Source organism: Alosa alosa, chromosome 9 (assembly GCF_017589495.1).
Source record: "Alosa alosa isolate M-15738 ecotype Scorff River chromosome 9, AALO_Geno_1.1, whole genome shotgun sequence".
NCBI classification, from domain to species: Eukaryota; Metazoa; Chordata; class Actinopteri; order Clupeiformes; family Clupeidae; genus Alosa; species Alosa alosa.
Genome location: NC_063197.1, coordinates 28,633,757 through 28,654,025, shown reverse-complemented (window position 1 = coordinate 28,654,025; position 20,269 = coordinate 28,633,757). Strand labels below are relative to the sequence as shown.

At 44.6% G+C, this 20,269-nt stretch overlaps 3 protein-coding genes across 6 annotated transcripts; 1 reads left to right on the top strand and 2 right to left on the bottom strand.

Moving 5' to 3' along the window:
• Positions 1 to 215: 215 nt before the first annotated feature.
• On the bottom strand, positions 216 to 8,838 carry ccdc181 (coiled-coil domain containing 181). Of its 4 annotated transcripts, XM_048252246.1 has the most exons (7): positions 8,607 to 8,838; positions 7,729 to 7,835; positions 4,154 to 5,176; positions 4,019 to 4,051; positions 3,574 to 3,720; positions 2,011 to 2,168; positions 216 to 1,070 (listed from the first exon to the last, which is right to left on the bottom strand). In XM_048252246.1, exons 2-7 carry the CDS (start codon positions 7,816 to 7,818, stop codon positions 899 to 901), a joined length of 1,623 nt encoding a protein of 540 aa, XP_048108203.1. In that variant the 5' UTR covers positions 7,819 to 7,835; positions 8,607 to 8,838; the 3' UTR covers positions 216 to 898. The 4 variants fall into 4 exon arrangements, with proteins under 4 accessions (XP_048108203.1, XP_048108205.1, XP_048108206.1 ...); XM_048252248.1 differs by lacking the exon at positions 4,019 to 4,051 and having other exon boundaries at positions 3,574 to 3,726; positions 8,607 to 8,837; XM_048252249.1 differs by lacking the exon at positions 4,019 to 4,051 and having other exon boundaries at positions 8,607 to 8,836.
• Positions 8,839 to 9,416: 578 nt separating this feature from the next.
• Positions 9,417 to 13,770, top strand: cpox (coproporphyrinogen oxidase). Its single transcript, XM_048252252.1, has 7 exons — positions 9,417 to 10,111; positions 10,381 to 10,524; positions 10,616 to 10,726; positions 10,816 to 10,957; positions 12,035 to 12,253; positions 12,676 to 12,780; positions 13,027 to 13,770. The coding sequence occupies exons 1-7, from the start codon at positions 9,571 to 9,573 to the stop codon at positions 13,109 to 13,111; spliced, it is 1,347 nt and encodes a 448-aa protein (XP_048108209.1). The 5' UTR covers positions 9,417 to 9,570; the 3' UTR covers positions 13,112 to 13,770.
• A 3,526-nt stretch (positions 13,771 to 17,296) lies between these two features.
• On the bottom strand, positions 17,297 to 19,647 carry prrg1 (proline rich Gla (G-carboxyglutamic acid) 1). The gene is made up of 4 exons (XM_048252261.1): positions 19,569 to 19,647; positions 18,857 to 18,889; positions 18,206 to 18,366; positions 17,297 to 17,829 (listed from the first exon to the last, which is right to left on the bottom strand). Exons 2-4 carry the CDS (start codon positions 18,864 to 18,866, stop codon positions 17,377 to 17,379), a joined length of 624 nt encoding a protein of 207 aa, XP_048108218.1. The 5' UTR covers positions 18,867 to 18,889; positions 19,569 to 19,647; the 3' UTR covers positions 17,297 to 17,376.
• Positions 19,648 to 20,269: the final 622 nt, after the last annotated feature.

Below are 20,269 nucleotides of genomic sequence, written 5' to 3'. Positions count from 1 at the left end.
CGTTATAAGGTGTTTTTCATATTAAGATGCAACATGGAATGAAATGGCATGGTACTTTATTGGTACAAATTGTAACCATTTTGTTAAACCTTGATGTTCCTGTAAATAAAGACATAAAATAAAAGCTCAACTTTCTTCTCAACATTTTAATGTATCACACAATATTTGCCATAGGGCTACATGAGGTATAAAATATCATACACAGACATTTGGTCAATCTCCTTTTCTCTATAAGATGCCCTTTTAGCAGCTGCCCCTGGAGCACATCAGACCCAGATCTGGCCTGGATGTGAGCCGGGACTGGGCCTCATCTGAGCCGGATCTCTGCCAGAGGGAGCAGCTACCTGGGCGGGGCATGCTGTGAGAAGGAAGACTGATTTAATAATGCAACACCTTACACTACACTAGACTACACTGTCCCCCCAAATCTGAATTCATCTTTGTGGAGATTAATCACTTCAGTGTGAAAGGCATTTTTTGTTGGGTGGCACGAACAGACACGTGATCATTGCCCTTGCATGGGAGAGAGTGCTTTCTATCTCATCATAAAAGCGCCTGATTTGTAATTATAAGCAGACATCTGGGTTTGTCATGAATAATGAATAAAGCAGCTTGGTTATCCATAGAGTCTGAGAGTAGACTGAGGAAACTCAAACCCAGTGTCTCTAGTGCAATAGGTTATGTGCAAAACAAAGATAAATCAAACTACACTACTTTTCCTGGGACCATCATCTCATGCAAATCCCATGGGTTAACAGCTACATGTGTGCCACCTTCTCTGAGGAAGGGGAGAAGTGGGAATGAAATGCCTGAATGTAATAACTCCTAAGTGGTGTTGCTCTGTCTGCGATGCCAGAACCGTCTTGTCAACTTGGGATGCTTGGTCCTGAGGTATAGCTCAGAAGCGGTAGCCGTAGGGGTCAGCGAAGCGGAAGGCCTTGGCCTCGTTCACCGTGCAGAGGATGTCCTGCAGGCGGCGGGCGCGCCGCTCTTCCAACATCAGCCTGCGGGAGCGCTCTCGAGCGGCCTGCTGCTCAGCTCTCTTCTCCGCCCGCTTGCGTTTCAGCCACCTGAAAAAAAACACCGCACACAAACACACATGTGACGTCACGAATAGAGTCAAACATTACACACATCTACACAAGACTGTGCAAGTACACAACGAATCACAGCATAGCTTCTCTCTGCCATTGGTGTGAAATACACCTCATTATTACTATCATATAAACCCATGTCTACTTTTCATGTCATGTTTTACTCTGACCACTCATAAAGTAATAAAGGGTGGTGCAACTCTGCATCATAGAAAAGAAAAGCACAGATTGTGGGTTTTTCAGCCTCTTGGGAAAACGTATTTCTTCAGGCCAAAGGGGGCAGCTTTCGCAATTTGTCCATACATTTCAAATGGTTGTTAGTATTTTTTAGTACAAGTTTTTTACTGAGAAAATAAATCATTTGACATACAGAACAAAACACCTGTAGGACTCGTGAGAGTTTGAGAGTGAGTAGTGGGGTGATGTCACAGAAGTAGGTCATTAACTCACCCTGCCTTTATTGGCCAATGCTAATAATTAATGGCTAGAAGTACTTGAAACCCCCCAGTGATTCTTTATCTGGACTCAGCGCTGTGTTTGCGGACTGCCCTCACTGCCCTTGGCCGTGGCACTGCACTCACTGTTTGAAGGCCTTCTCACACTGCTCGCGGTCATGCCGCTGCACTCACTGTTTGAAGGCCTTCTCACACTGCTCGCGGTCATGCCGCTGCACTCACTGTTTGAAGGCCTTCTCACACTGCTCGCGGTCATGCCTCTGCACTCACTGTTTGAAGGCCTTCTCACACTGCTAGCGGTCATGCCGCTGCACTCACTGTTTGAAGTCCTTCTCACACTGCTCGCGGTCATGCCGCTGCACTCACTGTTTGAAGGCCTTCTCACACTGCTCAGCGGGTCATGCTGCACTCACTGTTTGAAGGCCTTCTCACACTGCTCGCGGTCATGCCGCTGCACTCACTGTTTGAAGGCCTTCTCACACTGCTCGCGGTCATGGAGGTAGTAGCGGCTCTCTAGCTCCATCTTCTTCATCTCCTCCAGCTGACGCTCCTGGGCCTGCTGCTCGTGCTTGCGCTGCAGCCACTGCTTGAAGGCCTCCTGCGGGTCACACTGGTCCCTCTGAGGGCATAACAGACAAAAAGTTAGCTACTCACCTTTTTAATCAACTCATTTATAACATTGGATTACCATAGCTTTACTGGGATTAAAACAATTTCCGCTAACTATGTTTAAAGGCCCCTGTACATAGGCGCCAACGTGAGTGTGGCGCACTCCACTTTCGACATTCGATTACATTACATTCCATTGTTTCCAATACAACCCCGTTGTGGGAGAAAACTGTTTTATTCTTTTATCCATCATGTATCATGTTTTTATTTTTACAATTTGTCACTAGAGGGGCCATGACACATTGTATTAAGGGCTTAAATGCAAACATTTGTATCTTACCCCTGCATTGACCTTAGGTTTAGAGAAGTCGCATCACACGACTGTCTCAGACCATTGTATTATCTAAGGTCTAGAGAGGTTGTCTCGCATGAATGCCTCAGACTGGTTCTTGTTGTTTTGTACCTATTCCACATATTAAGCTGTTGCGGTTAAATGTCAACCTTATAATCAGAAGTGACCGAAGGCATGCAGCCAAATATTGAGATGTTAGGTTTCAGAAGCATGTTTATGTCTCTGTATAAATATGGGCCCCATACCTCTTTGTCAGACTCGCTGAGGAGTACTGACCCTACGAGTAGTAAATAAAGACCACCTTGATCTGGAAACCTTCTGTTGTCTGTTTAAATAATCAATAGACATTTTATTTTTGTTATCTATCACCCGCACACCACCACCACCGCTGAATCCTTTCGCCACCGCTGTGTAGATTACAATTCAGTCCTATTTTTGCCAGCGCTGCACAATAAAATCCATAGTTTATCAAATACTTGTCAGCTGAAGGCTTTGGAGCTGGTGTCCATGGGCAATTGACAGAAAGTGTCGGTGCACTTCTATGTGCAGAAGTGCGAGTAAACTAGAAACACACAACAATGCTCTGTAGGATATTTTGGATTAAAAAATAGCTCACAATAAATAAGATACACCATAAAACAATGCTCCCACTTGGCAAAAAAACCCATTAGGGTGGAAATGGTCAACTCAACATCCTCACACCCTCCACAGGATCTAATTTCCCTCTTCATAACTTCTTCTAAGACAAACTTAATTACTTATAATTCAACCAGAGCTTCTATTAAATAATTCTCTCTTCAAGCGTCACAACACAAACTTAAGCTAAACCTTTTCAACCTTTAAAAATCTTTTAATTAGTTTAATCAGTCCAATCAGTTTAATCAGTCTCTCCAGAGTTTTCTGAGTTAGAAAACTTCTTTCCAGTTTCCTTGAAACTATATGATAAGCTTCCTTACATCTACTTGCATGTGAGGCACAATCAGTGCTGTGTAGAGAACATTGGCATGAGATTTCACAAGCTCATGAGCCATCATGACTGTCTTGCGCCCTCCAGTGGACATACCGTGAAATTCATTTTCTCCATTTCCTGTGCTCTCTGGAGCCTGCGGTCCTCCTGCAGCTGTTCCCTCTTCCTCATGAGCCACGCCTGGAAGGCCAGCTCGTTCTCCTGCTTCTTCTGCTCCTCTTCCTCACGCTTGCGTTCCTCCTCCTGAGCCAGTGAATGCAGCATGGAAAAGACAGAGAGAGATAGAGAGATAGAGAAAGAGAGAGAGACGCACACCAGCTGTCCTAACATCTTTAGCATCTGCCACTTTACCTACAAGTAAGGAGATGTCTCTTGTCCTGGGAAAATAGTAATTAACAGGTAATTTACATGTAATACAATGAAATACGATAAATACACTACTGAATTGACACACTATTGATATATATTACTATCATTATTATTTGCAATCTTGAGTCATATTTAACATCCTATAAAATTATGAAATGATATGGCGTCACACCTCTTTGGCCAGCTTCTTCCTCTTCTGCTCCCACTATTGAATTGATACACTATTGATATACTGTCATTATTATTCGCAATCTGAAGTCATATTTTACATCCCCCTATAAAATAATAAAATGATATGGCGTCACACCTCTTTGGCCAGCTTCTCCCTCTTCTGCTGCAGTCTGAGCAGGTGTTCTTTCTTCTGTGGCGTGAGGGTAAAGGTGGCATGGATGGGGGCGCTGCTGGCCGACTGCACCCGGCGCTTGGTGCCCTCTTTGCTGACCCATCGCACCATGTGGCTGGCTGAGTTGGGCCGATGCCTAGGCTTAGGCGGCGGTTTAGGGGTGTGTAGGTGTTCGGCTCCGAGCGAGAGCGAGATGCCTGCGTTGGGCCTGGGGGAGGAGGTGGGGCTTTTAGCGTTAGAGACGGACGCCGAGTTGGTTTTCCGAGGGGAGGTTTGGACGGGGAGGTTATTATTATCGCCGATGTTACTGACACTGGGGAGGTGCAGAGGAGGCAGCAGGCCCAGGCTCTCCACTTCCTTCAGGCTGACCAGGTCAAACTTGCCGTCCTTCTCCACCAACACCCGGCCCTCTCTGCCCGTCACCTCCTCCTGCCCGCCGCCACTCCTGTGTGGGCCCGAGGCCTCGTCCTGGGGGGAGATCTTCAGCTGGAGCATCCGCCCGGACACCTCCCCCTCCAGGTCCCTATCTGCAGTCGTGGCGGCGGCGGCGGCCTCTTCCCGCTCTGCCCCTGGGCCCTGAGACTGAGACGGGCCCTCGGAGCCGTAATCCGTGGCCGGCACCACCAGGTCCACCAGCGTGTCCTTGAACTGAAGGCGTCGCCGGCGGGTCAGGTCTGGCGCCTCCTGGTCCTGCAGCTCCCGGTTGGCCTGCTGGATCTTCTCCAGGATGTACTTCTTCTCCTCGTCAAAGTCAGCTTCCGGGACAAGAGGAGGAGGGGGGGGTAGCCCGCAGGCCTCTTCAGTGTCCTGTTCAGGGAGCCCGTCCAAAGGCTCCAGAGGGGTGGGCCACCTCTCCTCGTCTTCCTGTGGGTCATTCACTGTCTTGTCAACAGTCAACATCTCCCTGTTGTGTTTCTTTTTCAGTGCCTCCTCTTCCTCCTCAAGTTCCTTGTCTATTTCAGCTTCGATGTCCTCATATTCACCCTCCTGTGTTAGCACGGAAGGGGGGGAAAACAAACAAATGGTGATAAATTGATTTATTGTAACTTTACTGTGAAAGAGCAATGGTGGTTTGATATTGGTATCAGTGTTGGTTTGGCATCAACATGATAGAGCAAGAGAGACAGATTAGAGATGGATGCCTCTTGATATTTGATGCCACAAAGATGAAGGCCTTAGGACTGAACACCACCCTGTGTCACTCGATATTTGACTTCCTCACCAACCGTTCACAAGTGGTTAGAGTGGGGGGTCTGACATCTGACTCATTAACCATCAGCACTAGTGCTCCCCAAGGCTGTGTTTTGAGTCCACTGCTGAACAACATCTACACACATGACTGCAAAGCCAACAGTAGTCATACCTCCATCATCAAGTTTGCAGATGACACAGTGATTTAGGGCCTGATTAGTAACAACAATGAACAGCTCTACTTGGATCAGGTTGATGAGGTGGCACAGTGGTGTCAATCTAACAGCTTGACACTGAATATCAATAAAACCAAGGAAATAGTAGTGGATTACAGAAGGAAGCAGCAGAACTACAGTTACCCCCCACTAATGATCAGCGGGCAACCTGTAGAGAGAATCACAAGTTTTAAATACCTTGGTGTCCACATTACTGAAGACTTAACATGGACTGTTAACACTCAATATGTTCTGAAGAAGTCCAGACAATGACTCTACTTCCTTCGTCAGCTAAGGAAATTCAAAGTTTCTACATCCATCATGAAGGCCTTCTACACTTCAGCGGTTGAGAGTGTTCTAACTGGTAGCATCATCACCTGGTATGGGAACTCCACAGTTAGAGATTGTAGTACTCTGCAGAGAGTAGTGGCTCAGCTGAACGCATTACTATAAGAACTCAACTCCCTGCTCTACAAGATATCTATTCCAGAAGAGTACTCCTAAGAGCCCAAAAGATTCTGAAGGACTTTTCTCATCCTAACAATGGATTATTCCTACCGCTGAAATCAAGAAGACGCCTATGTAGTCACAAAGCCAGAACTGAGAGACTCAGGAGAAGTTTTTATTCCCAGGCCATCCGAACTCTGAACTCACACTATACTGACTTTGCACACATTCACTCCTCAGCACTCTCAAACATTTCCCAACTCTAAATTCACACTATACTGAATTTGCACTCATTCACTCCTCAGCACTCATGACCCCACACACACACACACACACACACACCTACATGACTTAACAGACATCTGGCCTCTTTGGAGCACTGTTAGTCTGTTAAAATTGTGACATGACTAAGCATTTTTACATCCCTCTCCCTATGCTACAGACCTTTTATTTGTTTTCTTATTTCATCACACGTCAAAACACACACACACACACACACACATCTGACTTTCTCCAACTTTTGCACATCTCCATAGAACTTTTTATTTATTATTTTTGATTTCTCCTCCATCTATCTACCCATGTCCTTGATTGCCTAGCCTTTCTGCCCCCCCACCCCCACCCCCATCCCCATCCCCAACACACACACACACACACACACAAAACACACACACTTACATCATCACTGTCATCACCTCACATACATACAGCACACTGCTTGCTACAGTAAGTCTCCTCTACATAATTGCTGCACACTGCCCCCCCCCCCCCTCCCTACATACACAGCACATTGTCTTCAGGATCTTCTCCAACACACATCCTCTACATACTTACAGCACACTGCCCCCACCTACCCACACACACACTACACACACACACACACACACACAGTCACTACTCCACTCCCTCTCCTCCCACACACACATCTTCACTGTCATCACTCACATACATCATACATACAGTCCTCTGCTTGCAATAGTAAGTCCCTTCATCATACTTGCAGTACACTGCCCCCCCCCCCCTCCCTACACAGCACATTATTTCATCAGGAAGCTTCTTCAACACACATCCCCAACATACTTACAGCACACTGCCCCCCCCCATACACAGCACATTTGTCTCATGAGGGAAGCTTCTCCAACACACATATTGCACACTGCCCTCTCCCCACATACACAGCACACTATCCCATCTCCCCTGTCATCCCCCCAACACACACACCAAGACCCCTGGCAGTTGGGTTAGCCCCTTGAGCCGTGGATCTGCCCAAGGTTTCTTCCTTGGTAAGGGAGTTTTTCCTTGCCCACTGTTGCTCTTGGGTGCTCCTTGTTGGTGCCCCCAATCCCAATCCTCCCCCACCTTTCTTATGCAGCCCTTGCCACTTAATCTACTAAACTGCCCCCCCATAAATGCACAAATAGGCTGACACCAGACATAATTTCACTGCATTTCTTACTTCCAGTAACTATATGCATGTGACAATAAACTTCCTTGTATCCTTGTATCCTTGTATATGCACAGACTGGCATAGTGAAAGTGGCACGATCTGTGTCAGTGGGATCAATTTCGCAGACTGACTGACACACACCTTATTGGGTAACTCAACACTGCTCATTAACAGAACCCAGCTGAACCCCCCCCTCCCCTTCACTCTTTCTCTCTCTCTCCCTCTGAGATATCACAAACCTGGTCCTCACTCTTGCCATCCTCGCTGATCAACCAGTCCAAGTCCTTTTCAAAGTCGTCTTCATATTCATCATGGCCCTTATTGTTCATTTTTTGGCCCTCGCCCTCTGCCATACAAAATAATATGCATGAGCTTCACATTCATATCAAAGACAATAAACAGCATTTCACTGAAAGGCACTTATTCATGTAGCAAAGTACTGCTAGACTGGCCTAAACTCCACAGGCTCCAGTACATTGTGGTTTCTGTCATTTTATCGGCATGCAGTCGCCACCTTGTGGTCAAAAGAGGCACCCATGCTTGTGTTGCATTCCCAAATGAGAAAATCCTTGGTTGACAGTTCATGATTTTTTTGTTTGTTGTTGTTTTTGTTGTTGTTGTTGTTGTTTTTTGTTGTTGTTGTTTTTTGTTGTTGTTAAAGGATATTTACTATGTTGGTAAATTGTGTATAAAATACAGCAAATGTGAAGATAAAAGTTGATATTTAGTGATTCCCCAACTTTGGGGAAAATGTAGGCTAAACACAAATTTAACAGACTAACAGTGCTCCAAAGAGGCCAGATGTCTGTTAGCTTATCACAAATAAACCTCGAAAAGAATTGCTCTCACCAGATGTGGATGCAGAGTATGGATTTGCATATAAATGACAGGCTTGATCTCTACAATGACAAGCTTGATCTCTACTTGACTGGTTTGCGAAAAATCTTAGACATAATAGACTTTATGCGACGATTGGTCTTCCTCAGTATTCAGTGACTAGAATAACTTGCACCCTACCACAGCATGTTACCTTAGCCTATGTAAACCTTTAAGTAGGCCATTGCTTACTCTGCTAATTGTAACTCTATTCATCTTTCTAGGAAACAATTCGTCTCACCAACAGGTATGCATGTATGTCTTCTTTCCTGATGGATGCCCAGTTTCTTTCTTGCGATGTTAAAAATAACTGTGCCGGTGTTTTTCACGACAATATGACCACTGATCGCACCTGTTCATTCTACACCAAGGTAATCCCTTGCGATCACCTCGCCGACAGGCCGCTATAAACGGGTTGTCATAGAGACGTACAACACGCATTTTCGTGGATGTTTGCGCAGGCGCGAGAGTAGCTTTGCCAGAAAACAAGATACAAAAATCTACACTTATCTTATCTTAACTGGGGTCACCTGTCAATTTTTTGATTTAGGAGTGTTGTGCGACATAAATAAGAGCAATAAACATGTGGGCGAATATTCATGTGAGTGAGGGTGGGTGCGTGTATGTTGACTAGGGGTGGAGTTCAGATACACCGTGTGTTTATCTCCTTGCGCGCACACATGTAGATTCTAGACTTTCCAGTTTATCAAACTAAATCTAACTGCTCATGTGTTCAATTTAACACGATACTAGTGTACACTTGTATTGCCAATCTAGACGCATAGTAAGTATTCTGTATACAATATTTAACATTTCACATTTTATTTACTAATAACAATACCAAAGATTGTTAACAATATTTGCCAATACTACAGTTCAAGACTGACCGTAGTGTGAAATACATAAAAAACAATACCCCCATCTTTGATTGGTTGAAGTCATGCCACATCGCAGGGAATATTGGTTTGTGTAGTGTTTAAAATCATACTGAAGCTGAGAGGCGGGGCAATGAAAACACAATCTCCCACAATTCTTGGCCACTGCGTGTAAAGGTCTCTTAGAGGCCATACAGGAAGTACAAGACGCAAGACAAGGCGACGTGCCTTTTCTCACATCGTTCAATAACAGTCCTTTTCGGGCGTTTCTTTTAGAGGTTGTGCTTTACACTTTGAGGTTCAGTTGCAGGCTGACTAACTAGCCTGAAAATGTCTGTTACTTTAACCAGACTGCAGACGGCTACGAAGTCAACAGCAAGGGTCTTCACTCCTCTTTGCAAAGGCACCATTCACCATCAAGGAGTTGATCTACATTCGTCTTTGCGTCGACCATATTCCAGTTTTCGCAAGCTTACTTCGCTACCTTTAACGAAATGGTTTCCCAGGAGTGTGTCAACCAGGCTAATGTCGTACGGAATAAATGTCACATCTGGTGGTTATCGAAAAGGAGTCTTCCTTGTGACAGGTGCCGCAACTGTGGCAGGGTTAGCGGTTGGTGTGTGTCACTTTCAGAGGGCAGAGATGGCATCAAGGATTGTACTGCCAGAAAAAGATGAAGGAGATATTTTAGAAAGGTGTAAGTCGTTTATGTGTTCCCCTATCACGGACGTCCACGTTTTACAGGAGAGAAAAGATGAGATGAGCACCAGAATGGAAATGCTCATCTTGGAAACACAGGCAGCGTTCTGCAAAGCCCTGGAGCAAGTGGATGGCGGTTCTTTTAAAGTGGATAGATGGCAGCGTAAAGAAGGCAAGTATGAACGCAATTCCTACTGATGACTGATGATCTATTGAGGCTAAGGCTTTTCAGGGAGGGGTCATGTCGGTTTATTAACAAGCCATTGCAGTAGAGGTTACGGTCCAAAGATCTGTTGTTGAAGATATTGTTGATATAACACATTCACAGTGACATAGTAACAGCGGTAAATAAAAGTACTTGTAAAAAACCTGTGCCTGTGTCTTTTCAATGTTGTGTCCTAAGCATGATCTTGAAAAATGCTTCTTTTGTATGTTTGTCAGGTGGCGGTGGCATCAGCTGTGTCCTACAGGACAGCAAGGTGTTTGAGAAGGCCGGTGTGAATGTATCTGTGGTGTACGGAAACCTCCCTGAGGAGGCTGCCAAACAGATGCGAAGCCGGGGGAAAGTGCTGAAGGCAAAAGATGGTGAGTCTTATCTGGCGAAGGTGAAGAGGGAGGGCGCTTGTCCCCATCAGGGCTGTGGACCAACTGTCACTCTGTTATCATGTTGTCACAGGGAAGCTGCCGTTTTGTGCCATGGGTGTGAGCTCTGTCATTCACCCAAAGAACCCCCACATTCCCACAGTGCACTTCAACTATAGATACTTTGAGATTGAGGAGGCAGACGGTGAGTATTGGGTATTCCATTTGATGCCTTCACTTGAAGATGAGGATGCCTTTGTGATTCTCTTCACACTCTTTTGTCTGTGTTAACAGGCACAAAACAATGGTGGTTTGGTGGAGGGACTGATTTGACTCCCATGTACCTTAACCAGGAGGATGCCGTTCACTTCCACAGCACTCTCAAGGAGGCCTGTGACAAGCACCACCCTCAGTATTACTCTGACTTCAAAAAGTGGTACGGAGTTACGAGTTACAATCATCCTGACTCAAAAAATGTATGTCAGTGGAAGAAAACCAGGCTGTCAGATCTTAAGCCTGTGGAGTTATGGAAATAATGAGCTATTCATTCTTAGGCCTGTTAGGTAGTGGTATGAATTAACTTAACCTGTTAATACCATTGATCATTTTTTACTGGTACATGAAACTAAGAAAATCATGATGACTTACCCCAGGATTCGAGTCAAGAACTCAAGCTCTAGTGCAGGAAACAAAGAAGGAAAACATCAGAGATTATAGTCTTGGTTTTAGCCATATTGTGTATATTTGTGTGTACACAAATACCAGCGAACAGGCTTGCGCATACATGGGTTCTAAAATAATTAAAGTATTAGATACACAAGAAAAATAATCCTAAATATGTTTTAAAAGAGTAAACATTCATACATCTAAGAAGGAAGAACATCTTTGCAATCCACAACAAAGGGAGAAAAATGGCATTTATAATGCATTTAAGGCATCTGGCCACTAGCTGGCTTTACAGAAACAGTGAAAATATACACACACAGTCATTCATAAACAGTGTGACTCATGCTGTGGAAGGTCAACAGACTGATCTGGTTTCATTTATAAATATTTGCAAAAGTACAGTACGCTAACATAAATTATTCATTCATATAAGCTGCAGTGCCAGTGCCATTTTTGGTTATGTTTTGTTTTGTACCTCAAAGATAATATAGGGTCATACCACGTCAATTCAACCAGGGCCCACGCACTTAGGTTTAAAAAAAATAACCAGGTGTACCTATGTTACCCAGGAGACACACTGTAAAATTACTTTTATATAATATCAATACTTTCCAAGATACAGCCAGTTTTACGGGGGGAGGGGGTGTCGATTTTGTTCGATCTGTTTTCTTTGTCAAAGTTCACAAGCCCATTAGCGCAAGAACTAAACCATGTAAGTGGTAGGTATGTGGAGTTGCGTGGGCCCTGGTTGAGTTGACGTGGAATTACCCTATATAGAATATCCTTGATCTTGGCTTGAAGCCATCACCAAGTGCTGGCCGTATTGCTTTTCTCCCTCGTGCTCCAGGTGCGACCGCTACTTTTTCATCAACCATCGGAATGAGCGGCGAGGGATCGGGGGGATCTTCTTTGATGACCTGGATTCTCCGAACCAGGAGGAGGTGTTTGCGTTTGTGAAGAGCTGTGCCCGGTCTGTGGTGCCATGCTACTTGCCCATTGTACGCAAACACGTAAATGACTCCTTCAGTCCAGAGGAGAAGGCCTGGCAACAACTCAGACGGGGCAGGTACGTCGGCAACATAGCCATCAGCATGGACAGGGCTGCCGTTCAAAAATGAAGGCCGTTGTGGTTGACATACTTATGTCAGTGCAGCTTTTTTTGGGCGGTAGCCGTGGCCTACTGGTTAGGGCTTCGGACTTGTAACTGGAGGGTTGCCGGTTCGAACCCCCGATCAGTAGGAACGGCTGAAGTGCCCTTGAGCAAGCACCTAACCCCTTGAGGCAGCTCACTGCGTTGGGATTAGTGTGCTTCACCTCACTGTGTGTTCACTGTGTGCTGAGTGTGTTTCACTAATTCACGGATTGGGATAAATGCAGAGACCAAATTTCCCTCACTGGATCAAAAGAGTATATATATACTTACTTATACTTTATTCCCTTACAAGTTATCCCAAAGTCCCAAATATGCATATCTCGTGTTTGCCGTAGGTATGTGGAGTTCAACCTGGTGTATGACAGAGGGACAAAGTTTGGACTGGCCACTCCTGGCTCCAGAATCGAGAGTATTCTCATGTCTTTACCTCTTACTGCCAGGTACAGTATTAGTTTAGATAACTTGCATTATTCCACCAAGGAAGCAGTTACCTAGTACATGTATATGCTGCCAACTGCTAATGTGCTATTCAAAGCAGTGCCAAGTAAACATTACAGATATTCTGTTATTTCTTAATTTTTTGCACCCCCCCCCCAAAGGGGGGAAAACCCTTGTTTTTTAACAGCGTGTGTATCGTGAAACTTTCATCCACCAGTACTACTCTACTCTGTCCTAATTGCTGTCAGGTGGGAGTACATGCATGAGCCTGTCAAAGGCACCAAGGAGGCCGAACTGATGGAGGTCCTTCGCCAGCCCAAGGACTGGATCTGAAGAGAGAGAGAGAGAGAGAGAGAGATTCACTTCCTCCTGTACTTGATTTTCACTTCTCCTCAGTGACCCTTGCATGACCCACCACACTCAAGTCACGTCCGCAAAGAGGAAGAGTGCTTAGCTGGAACAGGCTGCACTGATTTTCACTCTCTTTGACTCAGCTGTTGACTCACTGCAAACTTGTTGCTGCCTGAGGATGAACTTGGAGCTTTGCCCTCAATTGCTGTGAGGGTGGCTTCCTTTCCAAAGCTTCCCAAGTCTTGTGCCTCTAGCATACACCCTGCTTTGCCAACTTCTTTCTGTGCCCTTGTGTGATTGGTGTGTGATTGTGTGTTTACAGACAACATGTTGTTCGCTGCTTCAAATATACGTAGCTATGCTGTGGCTTCCTGCTACCGATTGTGCTGTTTAATTTTATGGGGTAATGATTTATATATGAAGGACTTTGTGTTTCAATTTTGTTGATTCAAAGAGTTATTTGGGAATCGTACGATTGGGAAGACACAAAGGACTGGATCCTATTGTCTCTGGATTTGTGCAAATTGTAACTGTTGTTTGCTCAGCAGAAATGCTGGAAAAAGGTTAACTTTTTCAAGGTTAACATTTTTTACAATTATGTCACTGAAAAAAAATACTTTTCATAAAGCTTGGATATTTTATTTCATTGTGGTGTTGGTTTCTTCCAAACAAAAGTTTCCTTGGAAGGAGGTAGGTGAAAACAAATACACTCACACATTCTTGAGTCAACACCTCATTATACTGTGTGTTAGTCTTGTGAGATTAGGTTCTCAGTCACTACATACCAGGGAGTTTAACACAATCAAAAGTTGTTAGAAGTCCTGACAAACCACAAATTTAGATAGGACATAGCCTCAATAGATTCAAAGGATTCATGGTAAATTAAGTAATTCACCCAAGTAATTTACTTACTAACCAAGTAAATCACCCAAGTAATTTACTTACTAATTTACTAAATGTGGTCAGCTGCTATGATGCAAGTCTTGTTTCGAGTAAAAAAAATTAAAAAAATCATTGTGGGCAAAATATAAAAAAAACAAGAGCACAAAAGACACAGTGCGTCACTTTGAAAAACTTTTATTACAAACACAACTCAAGCTTGTTTCATCTCCAAAAAGAATGTCAAACACTTTTATACACAAATGTATATTATTGCTCAAATAAGGCATAGCAAAACAATTGGTATATAGGGTTGTCACTATACACCCAAAATGGCTAGTCCACCTGATGAGCAGGTTAGTCACACCATAACAGCTCAAGCTAAAACTGTAAAATGGCAGCGCTCATAGGAGCCACCTCTGTAACAGATGTGAGCCATATCTGGGCCAGACTTGGCCACTATCACAACCTGTTCCAAACATCCACTCATTCACTACATAGTGAATATATAGTGGTGTAGTGAACGAGTGAACATTCTGAACGCAGGCAGAGAGAGTATTTCTCAGTGACTCTGCAGTCCATAGCTACGGCCTTATGGTCAGAGATGCGGTTACTCAAGTTCAGAGAGTATGGCTATGTTTCAGTTCAATGTGCACAAGTAGGGAGATCATGTTTCACTACACCGCTGTCCATCTTTTAGAACATATACTTGTGTTGTGCATACCTAACAAATCACAGTGTGATTCCAAGTATGTCAGTAAAGCCTTGCATGGAATCCTTGCATTCCAATATGTATGTATGTGCATAGTTTTAAATGACGGCTCCTATTAGCAGTTTTAGACTGTTGATAGTTGAAAACGAGAGATTATTACTTCCTGAACCTGACTTGACTTCCCACTATCACAAGAAAATCTATTTTAACTTTAGAACAGTTTTTCAGCTGAGCAGGTGTTGATTTGGCATACTTAGAGTTGTTCTCTGAGTTAGTGTTTGTTATTGTGTTATTGCATATATCTGAGATTATATCTGATTCTGGACAACAAGGTAGGTGATGTCGTTCATGAGGTTTTCAGCTGAACTCAAGAAGACTTGGACACTCAGCCAGAGTGGACAGTATGTCCAATATGAGGAGCCCTGCAAGCTCTTTTAAAAGTGCTTTTTCACACGCTAACTACCCACAACATAAGTTTAAATCATGTACAATATGATTACATGTTCAAACACATACACACTCATTTGTTCCTTAATAACAGTTCATCTAAACAACCTTCAAAATTGGAAGGTCTTTTTCCTGAACCCTCCTGTCACTGCAACTATGACTACTCCAATAGCATGACAACTATCGTGTCATCTCACAGTAATAGGTCTTGGCTGCTCAGTCCTCCTAGATGAGACCTCGTGATGAACAATGACCAAGTTGAGAGTTCAAATATTGCCACTCATTGTGCCACCCAAGCATTTAACAAAAGAAAAAGTTCATCTTGGCAAACAACAACTATAGGAGGACTGGCACACCAAACATTTTGACACGTCATGGACAGATTTTTAGTACAATCGATTGTAACAGGAAAAGATTTCTACGAATCAAGGTTATATCCCAGTAGACACCAATGGATAGTAATTCGATAGAGGGAACAACAAGGTTACAAGAAAGGCAACTCCGAAAATGTCTGAAATATACGGGTTACATAACAATGAGGAAGCAATACTGTTCAAATACAAGGACCCGTCTCCAGTGTAATGCAGGCATATTACCCAGCCCCTCTGGCATGGGAACAAGATGGTCCCTGTATGGAAATCTTGGTAATAACTCATATAATACTTCTCAGTAAATATTTAGATATTAACTCTGAGCATCTACTGTACACGCTGATCCTTTACTATCCACATCAAAACCTATTCTGAATGTAAAGGACCGTGCAGCCATAATCAGAACTGCACCACTGCATCGTAAGAGCTCTCACTTAGGGCTTCTACACACAGTTGCGTTCCGTCAACACATGCCAGTGGGTGTTCCCAACGGTAGCTATGCAAATGACTTAAGGTATAACCGTAATTTGATTAGCTGGTGCCGTCTGTTGTTCGCTTGTTCGTAATTTGATTAGCTGGTGCCGTCTGTTGTTCGCTTGTTCGTAATTTGATTGGCTGGTGCCGTCCGTCGGTGCAGCAACAGCTGAACTTCCCAACGCGAGCGACAGGAGCAACGCAACGCAACCGACCAACAATTCAGTTCGGTAACGGATGACGTAAGCCCATGTAAAGTGAACGGGATGCGTCTCCAGCACTGCAACGCACGCAACTGTGTGTGGGAGCCGTTAGAGCTCTCGCTTGCTTCAAAGAGCTCTTGAAGACAATCAGTGCAAAGCAGGATAAATTCCAGTCTCTTTCTAGATTTATTCCAATCTATTTCTAGATTTAGTTGCACAATTCCCTCCACCTACTCACACAAACTATTTGTTTAGTTTCTCTTAGTTTTAGAAAAGATGGATGGTAAATGTACAATCAAACATTTGTTTTTGTTTGACCACCAAGCTGTCTGAAGTCAAGGTGATCAATTCCTATTATGCTTTTCAAAGCACACATGCATGCACACAAGCAAGTAGGTAAGTAAACACACACACACACACACGGGTAAAAAGTGACTTCTAAATCAGTGTCTTCACTGATATTGTTGGTTAGGTTCATCGGCACTAGCAAGGCACACTCCAGGCGTGCAGTGCCATCTGGTTTTGTTAGTGCTTCAGAGATTAGTGTAATTACTCACTCAACCACCCACAGACTGCTGATTTCAAATCTCAGGAATGGTCAAACCAGTCAGACATAAGAACAAAGTCCATTACTGCACTTCCCTGACTGAATCTCCTCTGTTACGCTGGACTGCAACGATCACACATAATGATGGTGTCAATTTGTAGCACGCTTGGAGAAAACCCTTGGTTGAAATTATGGGTGGCATTATGGCAACAAAATCGGGTCCCGACAAATCTATCAATGCAGCAGCCAGACTTTGCATTTATAGCCTACCCCTCAATCTCACAGCAGCACCACGGCACCATGTTGTTTGTTGGACACTTGTAGTTTGAGCTCCGCCTTCTTGGGATGCATCGTTAATTTCCATTTAAATTTTACACTCAGCAAACCATGTAATGATTCCTGCCCCCACATTTGAGCCAACAGCTCCCCACTGGCTGTCTCCAGGCGTGGAAGCGTTTGACAAGAGTGGTTAAGTGTATGAGGGAAATGGATGGATGGAGTTCTAATGAATGGAGTTCTAATGAAGAGGGGGGGGGGGGGGGGGTGGTGGTGGCTGGTGGTTGGTGAAGGAAGCTCTGGTTATGACAGACGCTGTGATGGTGATGTTGCTGCTCCTACTTCCCCTGTCCAATGATCACGCTGGACGAGCTGTTGTTCACGATGTCATCATACTGCGGCGGCGGCTCCGTCTCGATGTGCACGTCGGCTTGGCCCACCGCCTCGTCGTAGGAGGGCGGCGGATCCCCGGCGGTTGTGCGTCCGGACCCGGCCTGGTAGCTGCGTGCGCTCATCTCGGAGCGCGGGCTCATGTCCGAGTGGAACTCCGGCCCCCACTGGTCCATGGACACCACAGAGAGCGTGGGCTCGCGGTGCGAGCGTCCAGCGGACGGACTCCGCTGCGAGCGCTTGCGCGAGTGGCAGCGCCACACGGTGATGGTCACGGCCATGATGAGCAGCAGCACCAGCAGCAGCGGCAGGATGAGGTACAGCGACTGGGCGCTGCCCACCATCGACTCCAGCCCCTTGTTGGGGTTGTTCTCGCGCACATACTCCTCCCAGAACCGCCTCTGTTGACCCGGCAAAACAACAGGGCAACACCCATGAGCACTCAACACATGTCACAGATGCGCAATACCATGTTTATACAAAAAAAAGATCAAATGTACTGATGCAAATGCGCTTGATATCGCTGACCCAAGTGATATCGCAAACAATGCCCACTGCCGTCAGCCCCAGACACTGTGGTTTTAGCCATTTCCGGCAACTAGCTCTTGTTTTCTCTATGGAGAATTCACAGGGAGTGAGTTGCACTTCCTCTTGATAACAAGCCATTTCTGGTGCCAGGAAATTCCTCAAGCCAGACAGCACATTCCCTCCCGCTGTTTTTGCACAGCTCTGAATGGACATGTCCACTACGCTTCTGTGCCGCTAAGTCTTACTCACCGTTTTCTCGTCGTTCTCAAAGGCCTCGCGTGCCTCCTCATAGCTGCACACCTCCTCTCGGCACTCCCTCTGAATGTTCCCCTGCTTCACCTCCTCCAGGAGGTAGTTGGCCCGCCGCAACCTCCTCAGCACGGAGTGAGCCGTGCTCTGTTGCAGGAACACTAAGGGTGTAAAAAAAAAAAAAACAGAGGGGGACTGTGACAAAGAGCAGCCCACCAAACCAGCATTCCTGCTAAAAACAACAAAAGCCCCATTCAAACGGGGGGGACTTCACTGTCTCAGCACCACCATCCAAGGCAAAGAGACAGACCGCTCCTGTGTTTGACTACACTGAGGGAAGACGGGAGGTTCAAGGACAAGCTCAGTATTGTGATTCTAATCACTCCAGGAATTTCAGATTAGACACAGATTGAACTGAGGAATGGACATACATACACACACATTAAAAAATATGTTACAAATATATACAGGACAGGATTTCATGAAAGTTTCCTGCTATACCTGACGCCTGTAGACAGAGTCAATTGGATGTGATAAGCACAGACTCAGTGACATATATATATAAAATTATAGCCTAAAATAAGTGGTTAATAAATGGTAACGTTTTCTTGTGTTGGGCTACGAAATAAAACAGCTTAAAAACATACGTACCAGTTCCCATGATTCCTGCTGGAAATGGACAGACTAAAAAAAGAAAACAAGAGGGACAGCTCAGAGTTACGCTATTTCAGGTCATGGCACCAGTGGGCTACATGGTTTGACTGCCACACGACCGAAATAACGCGGGCTAGGCTTCAGATAACACACAATAGACTCTTAGTCGAATGGTTTGTCCGAATTCATCGATGGAGAATTTCTCAACCCAGTGTTCTAAATTTCACATTTACGCAAACGTTTACGATAAACGTTTTCCTGTGGGTTGGGTTGGGCTGGGTTGTTTGGTTCACTGTGGCTAGGCTCGTGCCAAGACTGAAACGACTGAAAACAGACAGTCCAGGCACAGTCCATTTGCTACGGTCTTCCACTAAGGCAAACAATACCGAACCTACCTGTTGCCGTTGACCAAAATAAAACAACAAAACAAAACATTGTACTATGAAACACCTAGCTATCAAGCTAGCATCCTAGCAATTCCACTACGGTTTACTGATGGATGTCACAATGATTCGGGCTGCTCGCTGTTAATAACAGTTAGCTGGTATAGAGCTATTGCTATGAAGGCACCGCCGCACTATGGCATTTTTAACTGATGGTATTTTACATTCATGTTGCTTTCAGTAACGCAGAGGGAGGATTAAGTGATTTGAAATAATTCACCAAAATCAAAGAAAGATGCTAAATATATTATGACAACTTTGCTTACCTGCGTCGTCTACGAGTGTGTCCAGTTTTGTTCACCCAGTCAGAAGATGGCTGTGCGCACGCGCAATGAAGGATTACCCCAGCCCCTGGCCACCGTTCCAACGAGGATGATCAAAAGTCAAGAGTGCTGTTGTTGTTACATTGTTAACTACATTCTTTCCTCAATTCGACACAAGTTATCCTAGAATCTTTGGCATTTATTAGCTGTGCTGTGTGGTTTGAACGTATCCCTTTTTATGATTAGTCGGAGATTCTTAATTTTTATGTGCCTATTTCGGGTGGTCTATTTGACATCGTGTTAGCACAGTAAACGGAAAGTGAATAGTAATGTTCGCTAGCTAGCTAGCTAGCAGCTAAGAACTTTGGTTAAACTTATATATTGTTGCAAACAAACCTGAAAGAACATACGTTCAGCAACTTTGTGGTAGTCTACTAGTTCTAGCAAAAAATATGTTAGGTTAGTTTATCAACCATCCCTGAGTCTAGAGCCTCTGAGAACAGGTGGCTGTGCACCAGAGCTTTGAGGAGACAGTGACAGATCACGAACAAAGCTATTTTTGTCTTTATTTGTTTCGTTGGAAAATACAATTTCAATGTCGGAATGTTAGGGAGACATGTGGCTTGTAGAAAATGGGTTCAAGACTTACATCGCTGAATGTAGGGCTAAGGGATTGGTCATATTCTGAGAAAATCTCCCATAGG